Source organism: Accipiter gentilis, chromosome 14, assembly GCF_929443795.1.
Source record: "Accipiter gentilis chromosome 14, bAccGen1.1, whole genome shotgun sequence".
Taxonomy (NCBI): Eukaryota; Metazoa; Chordata; class Aves; order Accipitriformes; family Accipitridae; genus Astur; species Astur gentilis.
Window position 1 is genome coordinate 32,176,737 of NC_064893.1, and position 15,982 is coordinate 32,192,718.

The following is a 15,982-nucleotide window of genomic DNA, read 5'->3' on the forward strand; positions in this document are numbered from 1 at the left end:
CTCTGTTGCCAGGGGATTTCGCTGCCGCTTTCCCTAAGCTGCAGCACAAAGGATGCTCTGAAATCAGAAAGGGAAGAAAAGGATGTTCTCTGCAGCAAGCTTTTAAATCTTGGGGTTTAGGCCAATTTATGGAGTGGGATGTCACAGTTCTTGGGATTTTGAGCTGCAAATGCAGCACGTTCATGGTCATTTCCCTTCCCTTCATGTCCCCAATAGAGCACCAAAAAGCAAAAGTTGTTCCTCTGCTTGCAGGGAGGGAAAGCTCTCAGGCCCTTCTCTTTATTCTTAGTATTATTATTGTAATTATTATTATAATTGTTCTGTCTCAGGAAATAAGCACTCTGTCAAAATTACCCCCATATACCTTGCCCTTTGCTGAGGAGATTGTTGTGTCTAAAGGTCCCGAGGAGAGGCTGAGTAGCCCCGTGCCTTGCACAGCACATGGGGAAACTGAGGCACAGGGCCATGGCGGCATCTACCCTCCTCTGAGTCAAAACTCCTCTCTTCCACTTGGGTTTGGCTCTGAGGGTTTCCCTGTCTATATGAAGGTGAGGATGCTCTCAGCAACACCCTCATCCTTTCTGCTGGGTGGTGAAAGCCTTAGTGAAGCAGAGAAGTAGCCACGAGACCCCGTGTGCAAGGAGGTGGGCTGCGAGCTTCACCAAATGTTGTTGCTTCCAGGGATTCTGCAAAGTGCTCCCCTTCCTCCACGGATTCTGCAAAGTGCTCCCCTTCCTCCACGGATTCTGCAAAGGGCTCCTCTTCCTCCAGGGATTCTGCAAAGGGCTCCCCTTCCTCCAGGGATTCTGCAAAGGGCTCCTCTTCCTCCAGGCCTGGCTGGGGTGATGCTCAGAAATCTGGCAACCATCTCCTCCATCTCCTAGGAGCGAAACGGCCAGTCCGTGGAAAACCTGAGCAGAAAGCACTGGGTTCAGAGGCTGCAGACGACGTGGGGAGAGGGGAGAAAGGAGCGCGGCGCAGCCAGCAGCCATCTGCCATCTGCAGCAGGCCGGTGAGGTAATGCCGCGCGCTAAGTTAAAACATGTCGGGAGCCACAGCAGCTCTCGAGAGCAGCAAACCTCTCCCAGATGGAGACGTCCTGAGCTGCTGCATCAGCCCTCCTGGCGAGGGAGAGGACAGGCGACCCTCCTGCTGCCGGCTGCGGGGCTCAGCGGGCATGGGGGTGCAGCCGGCTGCCCCCTTTCCCCTGCTCGCCCGCTGCTGGGGTTTCATTTTAGGGAGCAGGGAGGCAATTAACTGGCTCAACCCTTGCTGACGAGCTCCTGAGGAGCGAAGCGGTGGAGGTGTGATTGCTGCGTGTGTCTCCTTCCTTCATTCCCCTCCTCTCCCCTGCTTGAAATCCTCATCCGTGATGTCGCGCAAGCCCATTTATCCACGATGCTTTCAGCTGAACGATGCTTGAAGAGCACGGGATGAGCAAACACCCAGCGGGGCACGGAGGTTGGGAAAGTGCAGAGCAGAGCCTCAGCAAAAAAGTTTTGTGCGACAGGGAGGCCCGTGCTTTCCCTGGGGGGGCACATCACCTCCTGGCAGTCCCCAGCGCGGCAGGGCTGTTGCTGTTAGAGAAAAGCAGGGGACACGCTCGCCGAGGCCACGGGCGAGGGTTCGCTGCCGTGCAGAGACGAACCGCGGTGGAGCTTCACCCGGCCGTGGTGCTTTTGGGCACACGTGGCTGCAGGGCCGCAAACGGGCAGCTCCGACTCACCTCCCCCAAAAAAGCCAGGCTCAGAAATCCTTCTAATTGCAGTTTTCCTTTCCCCAGCACCCAAGAGGAGGTCAGGCGGCCTGAAGCAGCGAGCCTGGGCATGCAGAAAGAGCAGGATCCTGGTTCTTGGCTGCATCTCCCGCACAGACACCAGTGAGCAGCATTTTCTGCCAATTCGAGTGATGGAAGCAGCGAATAACCCCGGCATGCCCAGGCTCTGCACAGCCCAACTGTCGGCCAGCTGCCTGTTCCTGGGAGGACGCGGTGCCACAGGCAGAGTGCATTTTCTTGCTATAATCGAGAAAAGAAATTGTGCCGATCGGAGCAGCTGAATGGCAGCCAAATCTGCTTCTCGGCGGCTTTTCTACACTCTGTATTCATGTATTTGGCATGAGCAGCTCTGCATTGAGGTAATTCATTAATGCTGAACCAAAAATGTGTTTATGGGAGTCTTGAAATAGTTGGTAGAAGCGTAAGACTTTCCTTCCTAAAAGCCCGGGCTCTCTCTGTGATGGGAACCGAATATTAAAGCAACGACTGCCACCGCAATCAGCTGCCGGGGAAGTGACTCCAGCCAGCGTGCACACACGTGCCCCCGGCACGCTCAGCCCTCCCTGCGCACCGCACCGTGCCGAAGCCTTTCCCGGTTATTAGCCCGGCCATAAGCACCGTGGGTGGGATTTGCAGCAGCTTCACTCACGCTTGGGATGTGGGGGCTGCACCCCGGGTTTCACAGGGAGCGGGTCGGGGAGCAAAGACGGGGTGATGTGGCTGGAAATGCGGCACCCCGAGCTGGTGGGACCATCACCGGAGAGCCAGGGCTGTGCAAGAAGGGTCCGTGGAGGGGGCAAAGCGAGGGGAAGGAGAGCCAGGGTGGCCCTGGGGAGGACCAAGGGCTCCGGCCACTGCCCAGGAGGCTACGACGGCTGCTCCTGCGTGGAGCAAACAGCTTTTTCGGGTTAGCTGTGGGTTTCCCTGCTCGCACAATGGGTATTGCTGTTGTCGTTCCAGTTACAATCCTGTATAAACAAGGCTGACCTCTGGTTATTGAAAAGAGCTGAAAAAGAAAGGCAACTTTCTCCGCTTCCTCGGATATGGTGCCTAATTGCTAGGCTTGGCCGGCACGGTCCGCATTATGCTCCCGGCTCAGCCCCGCAGCGTCGGGGACCTGCCGGCATGGGTGGCAGCGAGCACCCGGGCTGGCACGCTCCTGGGATAGAGCCACCGCGGCCCAGGGCACCTTTCCACTATGTCCCAAGTGCCCTTCACTTGTCAGATGGAGCTAGAAGCGAAGAAAAAGAAGAAATGAGCAGAAAACAGCTGAGCCGGTCGTTCCTGGGGTTGGGGCTAGCCGCGATCACCCGTTCTCTACCCGCCGCCCCGACTCGGGTGGGAAAGAGTCCAATACCCAGCTGGGGACACAGGGGACATGTCACCCTCGCACAGGCACGTGGCTGCTGCTGGGATGCTCCTGACACAGATGCCGTATGGCGTCTACCGGCGCCCTGCAGCCCCCGGCCGGCTTGCTCGGTGCTTGCCAGCTCTCCCTGACCCACTGAACTATTTGTCCACGAGGAAACCGGGTGCTGAGCTGGGCACTGGAAAAAGGGAGGCTCCGGCAAAACACAGAGCGTTTCCCAGCAGATTATTTCAGCCTCCCGGCAGGGCTCACAAGCAGCTCCGGTCCCGAGTCCTTTGCTCTCCAGGAAGCGCCTTTCTTCTGGAAGCCTTTGTTCCAGCAAGGCTGCAGCAGCCCCAGAGGAGCCCAAGGGACCCGTCGGGGCAGGGGCAGCTCTGGGGGTGCCAAGGGAGCTGCCAGCCTGGGCAGGGTCCCCCCCACATTGCGTGAGAAATGTCCCTGCTCCCCTCGGCCACCCCTGGTAAAGGGCATCTCCTTCGGGATGAAGGCGGCGGCGCGGGTGTAGGTCACATCCATCCTGCCTGGCTGCACCGCTCCGCGTCCCTGTGCGGTGTGGCCTAAAGGTAATTATCAGCTGTAATTAATAAGAAATCTCTTCCTGTGAAATATCTCATTCATCCGATCGGACACACCACGGCACCAGCCCCACACTGGTAATTGCATGGTGATTAATTAACTAGCAGCGTGAACATATCTAGAAGTGAGGCTGGTCCGTGTGGGCGAGTGAAGAAGGTGCTGGCCACCGCAGGAGGGTGCAATGCCCACACCCAGGCCCGGGGACAGATCCTGCTCCTGCCCCTGCCCCACTGCCTGCTCCCCTTTGTGCCTTGCACCCTCTGCAAAATGAGAAGAAAAAACAATTTTCCCATCACAGTTCGGGGCTTTGCTGCTGCTGTGCCGCAGGGGCCCTGCCAGCATCCGCCTCTGTAACCTGGATGCAAATTTTGGGGGTAAATCTCTTGGATTTGGTTGCACAGCCCCTAGCCCAGCCTGGGGCTCCTGCACCCACTCGCAGCCATCAGCAGCAGGAATATCTATCGGGCTTTTGCCTTCTTGCCATCCCTCCTGCCTCACAAGCCCCCAAATCCCCGAGACCCCTTGGGATGGACCAGGTGGTGCCGCATCTATTTTTAGGCGGTGGGAGCTCAGCATCGGACCCGGCCGGGAGGAATAACCAGGAGCCAGAGGCACGGGCTGGGGGCGGGGAGGGAAAATGCCTTTGTGCTGGGGAGCGGAGGCTGCCGTCCCCGCCACGCTTCCTCTGCTAGGTGTGGTGCTGGGCTCCATGGGATGCTAGGAAGGGAAACCGGGGGCCGGGGTGGGGGGGGCGGCGAGCTGCCAGCCCAATAAAACTGGGGGGAAAAAAAAAGAAAAAGAAAAAAAAAAAAAAAAGAAGAATAGACAACTCCTGAGGTGGTGTGCTGGGCCGGGGTCCAGCTCGCCCAATGCCAGGCCCGGCAAGGAGGGCATGGAGAGAGGCGCCCCAGCTGGCGTGCACGCCGGTCTTATCTCTGCCCAGGGATGTCCAGCGCTTTCTCCCTGCGTGCCGCTGCAGATACGGCCGGTGAGGAGCCGGGGCCGGGAGATCACCAGCACCTGGTGCCACGTACCCACGTACCCACGTCCCCGGGGCAGCGGGGCAAAAGGAGGGGGATTTATGCCTCCGTTCCCCCCCAGGAAAGCCGAGCTGGGCACAGACCCCGCACGCTTCTCCCCACACCCTGGCTGGGTGAGGGTGCTTTCGCTTTTTTGGAGTGGGTGCCGGCTGTGGGGAGGGGGAGCGAAGCGGTGTGGCATTGCCCACGCAGGCAGGCAGCGCGGCCCCTCCATGCCCCTCCTGGGCCAGTCCAGGCATTTTTTTGGGTGCTTTGCACCCAGGCATTTTTGCACCCGGGCATTTTTAGGTGCTTTGCACTCTGCTCCATCCCCCCTCGCAGCTCTCCTTCCCTTCTCTCCCTGCTTCGTAGCTCTCATCCCTCCTCCTCCAGGAACCGTGTCCTTCTTTTTGTCCTCCACCACCCTCCCTGGCTCTTCCCCCCATCCCCGCACCGGGATGCAGCCTCAGCAGCAAATCCGCTGCGAGGCAGGGTTTGCACCGTACACATGCTCTGGGGTCAAAGTGCCCGGCTTTGCTCCATGGGCAGAGGAGGTCCCAAACAAGCCCAGTGCAACAGGGACAGCAGCACGGCTCCGATCCCCCACCCCACGCCTCCCCAGCGTAAGGAAAGCATCGCAAGCCCACTGCCATCCCATGCAGAGGAGGCCCACGCTCGGAGATGTTGCCCAGAGCAAGCGTGGCAGTCACGAGGCTTTGCGTCTGCCTTCCCCCCCCACCACCACCCCCAGGAGGGTTTGCCGTGGCTCTTAGCACCATTTCCAGAGCTGGGAAAAAACCTAAGCTGCCCCCTCTCCCACCCTGATGCAGCTCATCCCCACCGTGTCCCAAACGCCAGCCGGTGGCACCGGGTCCAGCCGTGGTCCTGAGTCCGCCCGGAGGCCAAGGATGCTGCTGGGGCCATGTGGGAGGCGCAGGGTGGATGCAAGCGGAGAAAGCGCCGGGTGCTCAGCCAAAGCCCGGGAGAAGGTCCAGGATCGGCGGCGGAGGATGTTCCTGGGATGTCCCCAGCAGCTGCCCAGACCGGCTGCTCCGAAGGCTGCTCACTTCACCCCACAAGCAGCCACGGGCCACGGGCTGGGGGCCCCCAGCTCCCCCCCCAGTACCCACCTTGCTGCTTCTGGGGCTGGGGCAAAAAGCCAAAGCCTCCGGCGGCTCGGGGGCTCGGCTCCGGGCGGCAGCACGCGGCTGCTCCTCCGGCACGGCGATGCTCCAGCACCTTCCTCGGCTGTACGGCCGGGGCAGGATGGGGGAGAGCGGAGAGGAGGCTCCTTGCAGCCGTACGGGCTCTCCCGTGGACTGGTGCTGATTTGCTCTTGCAAAATATTAATAAGAGGCTCCAGGAACGTGAAGGAAATCTAGCCCGAAACCTCTGTCGCTCCTGGCTAGTGATTGAAGAATAAATGAGACAAGATTTTTTTATTTTTTTTTTTTTAAGGCCTTTGTTTTGTTTAGGGTTAACAGCAGATCGGCTTTTTCAAATCACTTCCAGACACACAAAAACCGTGGCATGCAATACCCCACCGCTGTGAGGAGGCTGGGAGCTGGGCTCTTGCGCAACCCAGTGCCCCAAGTCTTCCTAACGCTGAGGTTCAGATTGCAGGCTGGGGTCCTGGGCACGTCTGCAGCTGGAGGGGGCTTGGAGGCAGATACCGGGAGCTGGGGCATCTTTCACACGTCAACCCGATCGCCTGGGGGGTGTCGGGGAGCAGGGATAGTGTGCAAGCAGATCTTGCTTCCAAACGGGTCCCGCAGATTTCCAAACTCCTCCGTGCGAAGGGCAGGAAGGACTTTCAGACCACCTAGCCTGGCCCTTGGCACTGCAAATCTCTGCTGGACGGCGGCCAAGCGAGCAGAGCGGTGACCTGGTGGCGGGGGACACGCTGCATCTCCGCGGCCGCCGACGGCAGCGTGCCGTGGGTGTGCTGCCGTGCCCACGGCGCGTGCGGCAACGGTACGGCCGTGCCAGCCCCAGCAGCACAGCTCGGAAGGCAGGTTTTAGCCACGATTAGCCGGTTGCCGGTGAACCCCCAGTTCCTCAACAGTCCCTAGGCCGAAAGGCTGGAAACCCATTTCTTTTCGTGTGAATGGTGCTTAAAAGCAAGGAGCCGTTTCTCACCCCGGCACTGAAATTCCCACCAGAAAATTGCTGGGGAAAGAGGGCTTGCCCCTGCCTTTACCTCAGGGCTGCTCCCGACCCCGGACGGGGAACGCTGGCCAAAACACACACACGAAATAAGTCATAAGAAAAATAAACGCAAAGCCCCAAGCATCCCTGTCCGCCTGCAAACAGGCAGCCTGGCAGGCAAATCTAAACACTTCCCTGCCTCGGCTCGGAGGGGCTGCGGGGGGGGGGGGGGGGGCAGAGGCAGATCGCAAGTAGCCAGGAAAGGGGCTTGCAAAGAAAAAAAAAAAAAGAAGAAGAAGGAAAGAAAGGCAAAGAAGGCAGCGAAAAAATTAACAACCCTTCTCCTTGGAAGGAAGGGAACTGGGCAGCAGCGGCCACACCGGTCCCAGCCCGGCCCTCCCCGGGTGGCTCTTCCTGCTGGTGCCTGGGGACGCCCCCCTTCCTCCTCTTCCTCCCCCTCATCTCCTCCTTCTCCTCCTCCTCCTCCTCCCCCGCATCATCTCCTCCTCCTCCTCCTCCTCCTCCTCCTCCTCCTCCTCCCCTGCGCCCCGCTGATTGGTCCAGCCCGGCTATATTTTGCCCCTTCCAGCCCAGCATCATCCCAAAAGTTTTTTTGGGGGGGAAAGGGGGGAAAAAAAAAAAAAAAAATAAAAGAGGAAAAAAAAAAAAAAAAAAAAAAGGAAAGCAAGCAAAACAAAGCGAGCCGACCCCAAATCCCCCCGAAGCGGAGGCGAGCGGCGGGGCTGCTGCTGCTCGGCGGCTGCTGGACGCGGCGGTGGGACGCGGCGGGACCCGGTTCTCTCTCCGGCACCCGGTCGGGTCGGACACAAAGTGCTGTCCAGCTGGAATGAATATATCTGAGTCTAACTACTGCCGAGAGGAGATATCGCAACCCCGGGGCGACTGTTCATGGGTCACCGCCGCCGTGCCGGCCGCTGAGCCCGGGCTCGCCTTCCCTCGCCCCCCGGGAGCCGCCTCCCCCTCCAGCCGCACTTCCAGCCCCGAGCCCGGCTTCGCCTTCGGCCCCGGTCCCGGCGGCGCGGCCCCCGCTGCGGCCCCCGGCGCGGCCCCCAGCCGCACGCCCAGCCCCGAGCCGGGCTATGGATACAGCCCCCCGGCGGGCCGAGCCGAGGGCAAGGCCGGCGAGGATTCCCGCATCCGCCGGCCCATGAACGCCTTCATGGTCTGGGCGAAGGATGAGCGCAAGCGGCTGGCGCAGCAGAACCCCGACCTGCACAACGCCGTGCTCAGCAAGATGCTGGGTGAGCGGGGCGGGCGGCGGGAGGGGGGACGCGGGGATGGGGGGTGAGGGCTGCGAGGGTGCGGGGATGGGGGGGGGGGGCGCAGAGGTAGGGAGGCGGGGATGGAGGGGTACGGGGCTGGGGATGGAGGGATGTGGAGCCAGGGATGCGGGCTGCAAGAGTGCGGGGGTGTGGGATGAGGGGGTGCGGAGTTAGGGAGGCGGGGATGGAGGGGTACGGGGCTGGGGATGCGGGCTGCGAGGGTGCGGGGTTGAGGGATGAGGGGGTGCGGAGTTAGGGAGGCAGGGATGGAGGGGTACGGGGCTGGGGATGCGGGCTGCGAGGGTGCGGGGATGAGGGATGAGGGGGTGAAGAGCTAGGGAGGCAAGAATGGAGGGGAACGGGGCTGGGGATGCGGGCTGCGAGGGTGCGGGGATGTGGAATGAGGGGGTGCAGAGTTAGGGAGGCAGGGATGGAGGGGTACGGGGCTGGAGATGGAGGGATGTGGAGCCAGGGATGCGGGCTGCAAGAGTGCGGGGGTGTGGGATGAGGGGGTGCGGAGCTAGGGAGGCAGGGATGGAGGGGTACGGGGCTGGGGATGTAGGCTGCGAGGGTGCAGGGATGTGGAATGAGGGGCTGCAGAGTTAGGGAGGCAAGAACGGAGGGGTACGGGGCTGAGGAAGAAGGGATGTGGAGCCAGGGATGCGGGCTGCAGGAGTGCAGGGGTGTGGGATGAAGGGGTGCAGAGATAGAGAGGCAAGAATGGAGGGGTACGGGGCTGGGGATGCGGGCTGTGAGGGTGCAGGGATGAGGGATGAGGGGGTGCAGAGCTAGGGAGGCAGGGATGGAGGGGTACGGGGCTGAGGAAGAAGGGATGTGGAGCCAGGGATGCGGGCTGCAAGAGTGCAGGGGTGTGGGATGAAGGGGTGCAGAGCTAGGGAGGCAAGAATGGAGGGGTACGGGGCTGGGGATGGAGGGGTACGGGGCTGGGGATGCAGGCTGCGAGGGTGCAGGGATGTGGGGTGCAGAGTTAGGGAGGCAGGGATGGAGGGGTACGGGGCTGGGGGTGCGGGCTGCGAGAGTGCAGGGATGTGGGATGAGGGGGTGCAGAGTTAGGGAGGCAGGGATGGAGGGGTACGGGGCTGGGGATAGGGGGCTACAGGGCCAGGGGTGCGGGCTGTGAGGGTGCAGGGATGTGGGGTGCAGAGTTAGGGAGACAGGGATGGAGGGGTACAGGGCTGGGGATGCAGGCTGCGACGGTGCAGGGATGTGGGGTGCAGAGTTAGGGAGGCAGGGATGGAGGGGTATGGGGCTGGGGAAGCAGGCTGTGACGGTGCAGGGATGTGGGGTGCAGAGCTAGGGAGGCAGGGATGGAGGGGTACGGGGCTGGGTATATAGGGGTATGGGGCTGGGGCTGCAATAATGCAGGGCTGCGGGGGTATGGAGCTGAGGAGGCAGAGATGTGGGGGTATGGGGCTGCAGCTGAAGGGATGTAGGCGTATGAGGCTGGGGATGTAGGGATAGGCGGTTATGGGGCTGGGGATGTGGGCTGCAGGGGTATAGGGCAGTAGGAGGCAGGGATATGGGGCTGGAGATGCGGGTTGCAGGGGTACAGGGTATTGGGATGCAGAATTACAGGGCTGGGGATATACGCTGCAGGGGTACGGGGTGTTGAGATGCAGGGATATAGGGCCGAGGAGGTGAGTTGCAGGAGAACAGGGCAGCAGAATGCAGAGATACGGGGCTGGGGCTGGCGGTTGCAGGGGTACGGGATATTGGGATGCAGGGATACAGGGCTGGGAGTGCGGGATGAAGGAGTACGGGGCGTTGGCGTGTGCGCTGCAAGGGTACGGGGCTGTGGAACACAGGCTGCAAGGGTATGAGGCAGAGGGACATGGGATGCAAGGATACGGCGCCACGCTAGCCAGGCTGCAGGGATACAGGACTGCGGGATGCAGGCTGCAAGGATATGAGGGTGCAGGAGCTGGGTTACAAGGATGGGGTGCTGCGGGATGCAGGGATAGGGTGCCGTGGGGTTCAGGGCTGGGAAATGCCGGGCTCCGGGCTGCGGGGTGAGAGAGCTGTGGGATGTGAACCGTAGGGATGTGGGACGAAGGGATGCTGGCTGCAGGGACGTGGGCTGTAAGGATGCAGGGCTGTGGGATCAAGGGTTGTGGGGTGCAGCACTACAGGGCTGTGGGATGTGGTCTTAGAGGATGTGGGAATGTGGGGCTGTGGGTTGTGAGGATATAGAGCTGCATGTACGCAAGATGCAGGGAAACGGGGCTGCGGGGTGCAGAGGTACAGGGCTGTGGGGATGCAGGATATGGGAATACAGGGCTGCAGGATGCGGGATACACGACTGTAGGATGCGGGATGTGGGAACACGGGAAGCAGGATATGGGTAGACGGAGCTGCAGGATGCGGGACAACGGGAAGCAGGATATGGCCAGATGGGGCAGCAGGATGCGGAGACAGGGGGCTGCGGGGTGCGGGGACGTGGGATTCAGGATACGAGGCTGCGGGGTTTGGGGATGGGCGATTTGGGCTGCAGAGGTGAGGCACTGTGGATGCGGGATGCAGGGAAGCAGGCGTGCCGGGGACTGGGCTGTGCCGAGGGGCAGCGGGTGGCAGAATCCCCTGCCCTGGCAGAGGGGTTCCCGTGGCCCCCCCGGGGCTTTGCGCCCCCATTCTCCCACTGCGCCGGAGCACCGGCCACAGCCTAAGCCTGGTGCTGGGACACGGGGACAGCCCTGCTTGGGGTCCCGTTCCCCGGCCCCTCCTCGTCCCAGCACCGGGACCCCGCTCAGGCAACGAACCGTCCGAGGGAGCCCTTCCCACCCCGCGGGCTCCCTCTCTGTGGGTGCCTTCGCGCCCCCAACCAGTGCCGGGTGACCGAGCCGGTGTCACAGAACTTTTCTTTCCCCTTCCAGGCCAGTCATGGAAAGCGCTGAGCGCAAGCGACAAGCGTCCCTTCGTGGAAGAGGCAGAGCGGCTGCGAATCCAGCACCTCCAGGATCACCCCAACTACAAATACCGCCCAAGGAGAAAGAAGCAAGCCAAGAAAATCAAGAGGATGGAACCCAATATCCTCCTGCATAACCTTTCCCAGCCTTGCAGTGACAACTTCAGCATGAGTCACCATGGCGGCAGCCAGCCGGGCCACCCCCAGCCTCCCCCACTTAACCACTTCAGAGAACTCCACTCCATGGGGTCGGATATTGAAAACTATGGCTTGCCAACTCCCGAGATGTCTCCCTTGGATGTCTTGGAACAGACCGAACCGGCGTTTTTCCCTCCGCACATGCAGGATGACTGCAACATGATGCCCTTTCGCGGCTACCACCACCATCACCAGATGGAGTTTCCCCAGGAGAAGTGCATGGGGCGGGACGTGGCGGTGCCCTACGCGCAGACCCCCTCGCACTTGGCCGACGCCATGAGGACTCCCCATCCCTCCAGCATATACTACAACCAGATGTGCTCGGGAACTCAGAACGGGCTTTCCGCCCACCTGGGCCAGCTCTCGCCCCCACCTGAAGCCCACCACATGGAGAGCGTGGATCACTTGAACCAAACCGAGCTGTGGACAGACGTTGACCGCAACGAGTTTGACCAGTATTTGAACATGAGCAGGACTCGTCCCGAAGCCTCGGGACTCCCTTACCATGTCTCCCTGTCCAAAGTGACTCCTAGGAGCATCTCCTGCGAGGAGAGCAGCTTGATATCCGCCTTGTCCGATGCCAGCAGCGCTGTTTACTATAGCCCCTGCATCACCGGTTAGGTTGGCCCCGCCGTCCGATGCTCTCACCGGGAGAGCCCCGACTCTCCTCTAAAAACAAAAAGCCATCCTCCTTTAACCACGAGCTCCATAATATTTAGAGTATCTCATTAAATGCATCGCTTTCTTTTTTTTTTTTTATTTTGGATTATTTTTTTTTTTTAGAGAAAAAAACATGCTGAACTCACTGATATACCGTATAACTATATAACACAGATAGACGCCTTTCCCAAGCACTAGCCTGCCTGCCGCGCTCCCCGCTCCAGCCCTCGGCAGGGCGTAGCTGTAGCTCCCACCAGCTCGAAGGGGCATTTTTAAGCCAATTCCAGTAAATCCTGCCTGAAACAACCACCACCAGGACGAGCCGAAGCGACCTGCCCCCAGTATTTAACCCAAGGGCAGGCGAACTTGCGGGAGGGGAAAAAAACCAAACCTTATAGGAAGACTTTGGCGGGGCCATTAAAGAGTCGGCGCCCGTTAGGGGTGGGCTTTAGGACAGTTTTTACTGTATTCTCAGCAATATATTTTAATTGGGCAACAAAACTATATTTTTACTAAGCATTTTTATATATAAAATGGTATTTAATGTCTTTGGGGTTTTTTTTATTAGACTTTTTAAAAATAAATCTAGGGATATCCATGAGATCTAAAGCATTTATGTAGCAAAGCTGGATTTAACAAAAAAAAGGGGGGGGGGGGGGAAGGAGATATTTTGTGAAAAGGGAATGACAATGTAAATATCGTGGAACAATTGACTGGAATTTTGTACAAAAGAAAAATATGACTGCAAACACTTTTATTGTCTAGAACTGTATGGAGAGCAAACTGTTTTATACTGGTTAATTATTAAAACATCTTCATATAATTGTTCCCATCTTGTGTGCTTGTTGTGTGAACACATATTTTCCGCAAATACATGTTGTCCCAACCATTTCCAGATTTTTGTATCCGTTGATTAATGTTTTGACAACCTGGCAAATGTATTAATTTCCAGGCTGCCGCCCGCCCGCCCCATCAGCCGCCTCGGGCTCCGCGAGCGCGGCTCGGCTCGGCGTGGGACGGCGGCTCCGGCAGCGCCGGCACCGGGATGGGACGCTGGCGGCCACCCCACGGCACCGCGCCGTGCCGCCCGGAGATGCGCTCTGCAGGAAAAGCAGCTGTTCTCAGATTAGAATATAATAAAACATGTGATATCCTCCTCCGAAACGAGCCTCGGTGTGGTTATTATTTTGCCAAGCTGGCAGCGCGTCGGTGTGTGGTCCCCCCGGCTCACCCCGCTTTTCCCATGAAACCCCCCAAAAATAGAGCCTGGCTGCTCCGACGCCTTCGCTCTAGTCCTCGGAGCTGGAAGAAAACTCCGTGTGCCGGAGCCCTTCCACCTCCCGGCTCTCGCTGGCTGCTTCCCGGCTCCGGCAGCCGGCGGGTCGTGCCGGTGCTTTGCCGGAGCCTCATCCCCCTCCTGCGAAACACTTTATGATTTACAGCATTTTTTTGTTCAATTTGAAGAGGAGAAATGACAATCTGTTGCATAAAACCCCGGTGGCATCCGTTCCTTGAACGCCGAGTGATTTAAACCAGGCTGATATCGCCAAAAAAGGCCATTTAAAAAAAAAAAAAATTGAATAGAAGAAGAGGTTTTTGTTGTTGTTGTTGGCAAAGAATTGCCTTTTAGGGGAAATGGATATTTAACAAATGACATTAATTTTCAAGCTTCTCCTAAATTAAATTCACATTAGTGTTAACAGGACTAAATCCTGACTCACTTTTTTTTTGTTGTTTAATGTGAAGCGCTAATAAACGGGACCACTTTGGGGGCTGGCGACGCGTTCCCATTAAACGCCAGAAAGGCTCTTCATTGTCTTTCCATATACAGTATGTAAAAAGGGGGAATACATGGAAAAATGACCTCACTACCTACACGGGAGGGCTGGCGGGCGCCCGGCGGGTGCCAGAACCCGCGCCGCAGCAAACAAACACGACACCAAATGAGAAGCATCCTGTGCCGCCGCTGATGACTATGAAAGGAAGCAGCCGTCCATAGGGCTCCGTCCCGCTCCGCTCTCCGAAACGGCCTGGGAGGAAGGACGTGAGGAGGGGTAGGGGAGGGGAGGGGATGGAGAAAGCAAGCCCTGACTTATTTTCCAGGCCCCGGCTTCCAGGTACCTTCCAGGCGAGGATGCGATCACTTCCCGCGGTTCAAAGGAGCGATGCGCACGCCGGCCCTCGCCCAGCTGCCCCGCCGTGCCGGGGGAAGCCGGCAGCGGATCGCATCACGGAGGAAACGTTAAGTCATTTTGCAGCAGCAGAAATTCCCTTCTTTCCCCACGGCTTGGGCCGTGCCAGCTCGCCTCTGATCTCAGAGGATGGCTAGAAATCCTTGGGGTGGGTTTTTTGGCTGCAGTTCCTCGCTCCGGAGCAATTCGGGTCCAGCGTGCCCCAGTTTCAGGTGCTCGCTGGCACCGGCAGCGTGGCTGGGCACGGACAGGAGCTTTCCCAAAGCACCTGCATCGCAAAACTGTTGAAAATGTACCTTTGCCGTGGGGCTGGGGAAGGGGACCGGGGGGGGGGTTCTCCTCACTTTGTGCCCAAAGATGCTCCCCCAGGGCTGGGGCGGGTACCGGACTGAAAACTGCGGGGTGATGGATGCTCACTCCTATCCCTAAATGCACCGGGGATGCATCATGTTGAAACCACGGCTGCCGCATCGCTGCGAAATCACCGAGCGGTGCCGGGGCAATTTGCCGTACCCACCCGTTCCCAGGTCACCAAGACCCAGCGCCAGATTTCGGCTCCCCGGGTCTACATCGCTCTAACACCGCGTGGCGTTCGCCAGCAAAGCCCTGGCTTGCTTCGACACAAAAGCAGGCAGGGCCCTGCCAACCCTCCTGCCTAACTCAGCCCTGGGTGTTTTTATTAATAATAAAGCCTAATTACGATCCAGGCTGTGAACAATGCGTGGCCGCCCCGTCTTGCTGGCCAGCCCTACCCCAGGTCATGGGGAAACGAGAAAAAAGGGAAAGGAGAGAGGAAGAAACCAGGAGCGTGGGTTTGGGTCAGATAACAGGAGGCAGAAGGACCCATGCCAGACCCCGGGAGATGCCGCCTCCTCCCATCGCTCGGTGTTTTGCACAGCCTTTTTCACCTAAACTCGCCCTTTTGACGTCAAATTCGTCAAGAAGTGTCCCAAACGGCGCCCGTTCCTCCAGCCTCGCCTCTGAGCGGGCGGCGCGTGGCTGGTACCGAGCCGGCAGCGGTTTGGGCAGGCGCCTTCCCGCAGCGTCAGAGCTGCGGCATCATGGTTTTGCCGTGGCCAGGACAGGATTTGGCCCTCTCCAAACCCGGGTTTGGCTGGGCTGGTCGGCACCGGGGCTGGTCCGGGTCCGTCAGGAGGGCAGAGAGCTAGGCAGGCCGTGGAAGGAGCACTGGCTCCTTAATGAGCTTTAACCACGCTGCTAATTAGCTGCGTTCGATGTGATGCTAAATCCGCTATCTCCCGCTTTCACTCGGCTTTGGCTATTTGGCCGTGTGGGTTTGTTCAGCTCGAGGTTCGTTAATGCAAACCACGGGTCAGAAAAGCCAGCTGGGGATGGGAGCTCAGCGGTCCCTCCGCCCGGCCGGGACGCATCCTGCACCGCCCGGGCACTGGGACCAGGCAGAGACGGCCAGCCCTGCGCACCGGGAGAGCCTTTTTATTTTTAACATCACCTCCTTTCCCTGCCCCCATCCCTATACGGCCGCGCTGGGGCCAGGAAACCATCCACCGGCGTTTTATTTCGTTGCGTGCCGGTGGCTCAGGTGTGACGTGGGACTGGAAATGGACGGGGCTGAAATAGTTTGGGGATGATTTCACTGCCGTTATGGCTCAGGCCGGGGCTGTTACTACACAGCCCCTTCCGATTTTTATGACTTAATCTCTCCAAAGCTCGGGGCCTGATGGTTTTGGACTGGGGAGGAGGAGCGAGGGGCTCTTAGCAGGTCGTTACAGCAGAAATATGGAGAAGGTATTTGACAGGTCTATGTAAAACCTGACGGGCCCATCCTGCCGGCTTTCCCGGGATGGCTCCCGGGGCA

General features: G+C 59.3%; 1 protein-coding gene across 1 annotated transcript; it reads left to right on the forward strand.

The window, feature by feature from the left end:
• Nucleotides 1-7,577: 7,577 nt before the first annotated feature.
• Nucleotides 7,578-12,609, forward strand: SOX18 (SRY-box transcription factor 18). The gene is made up of 2 exons (XM_049816568.1): nt 7,578-8,151; nt 11,064-12,609. The coding sequence occupies exons 1-2, from the start codon at nt 7,737-7,739 to the stop codon at nt 11,912-11,914; spliced, it is 1,266 nt and encodes a 421-aa protein (XP_049672525.1). The 5' UTR covers nt 7,578-7,736; the 3' UTR covers nt 11,915-12,609.
• Nucleotides 12,610-15,982: the final 3,373 nt, after the last annotated feature.

Bases quoted from the DNA above. Each gene is read 5' to 3' on its own strand.
- SOX18 (XM_049816568.1), top strand. From the start codon at position 7,737: ATGAATATATCTGAGTCTAACTACTGCCGAGAGGAGATATCGCAACCC. The intron at 8,152-11,063 runs GTGAGCGGGGCG...TTCCCCTTCCAG, and splicing joins CGTGCTCAGCAAGATGCTGG to GCCAGTCATGGAAAGCGCTG.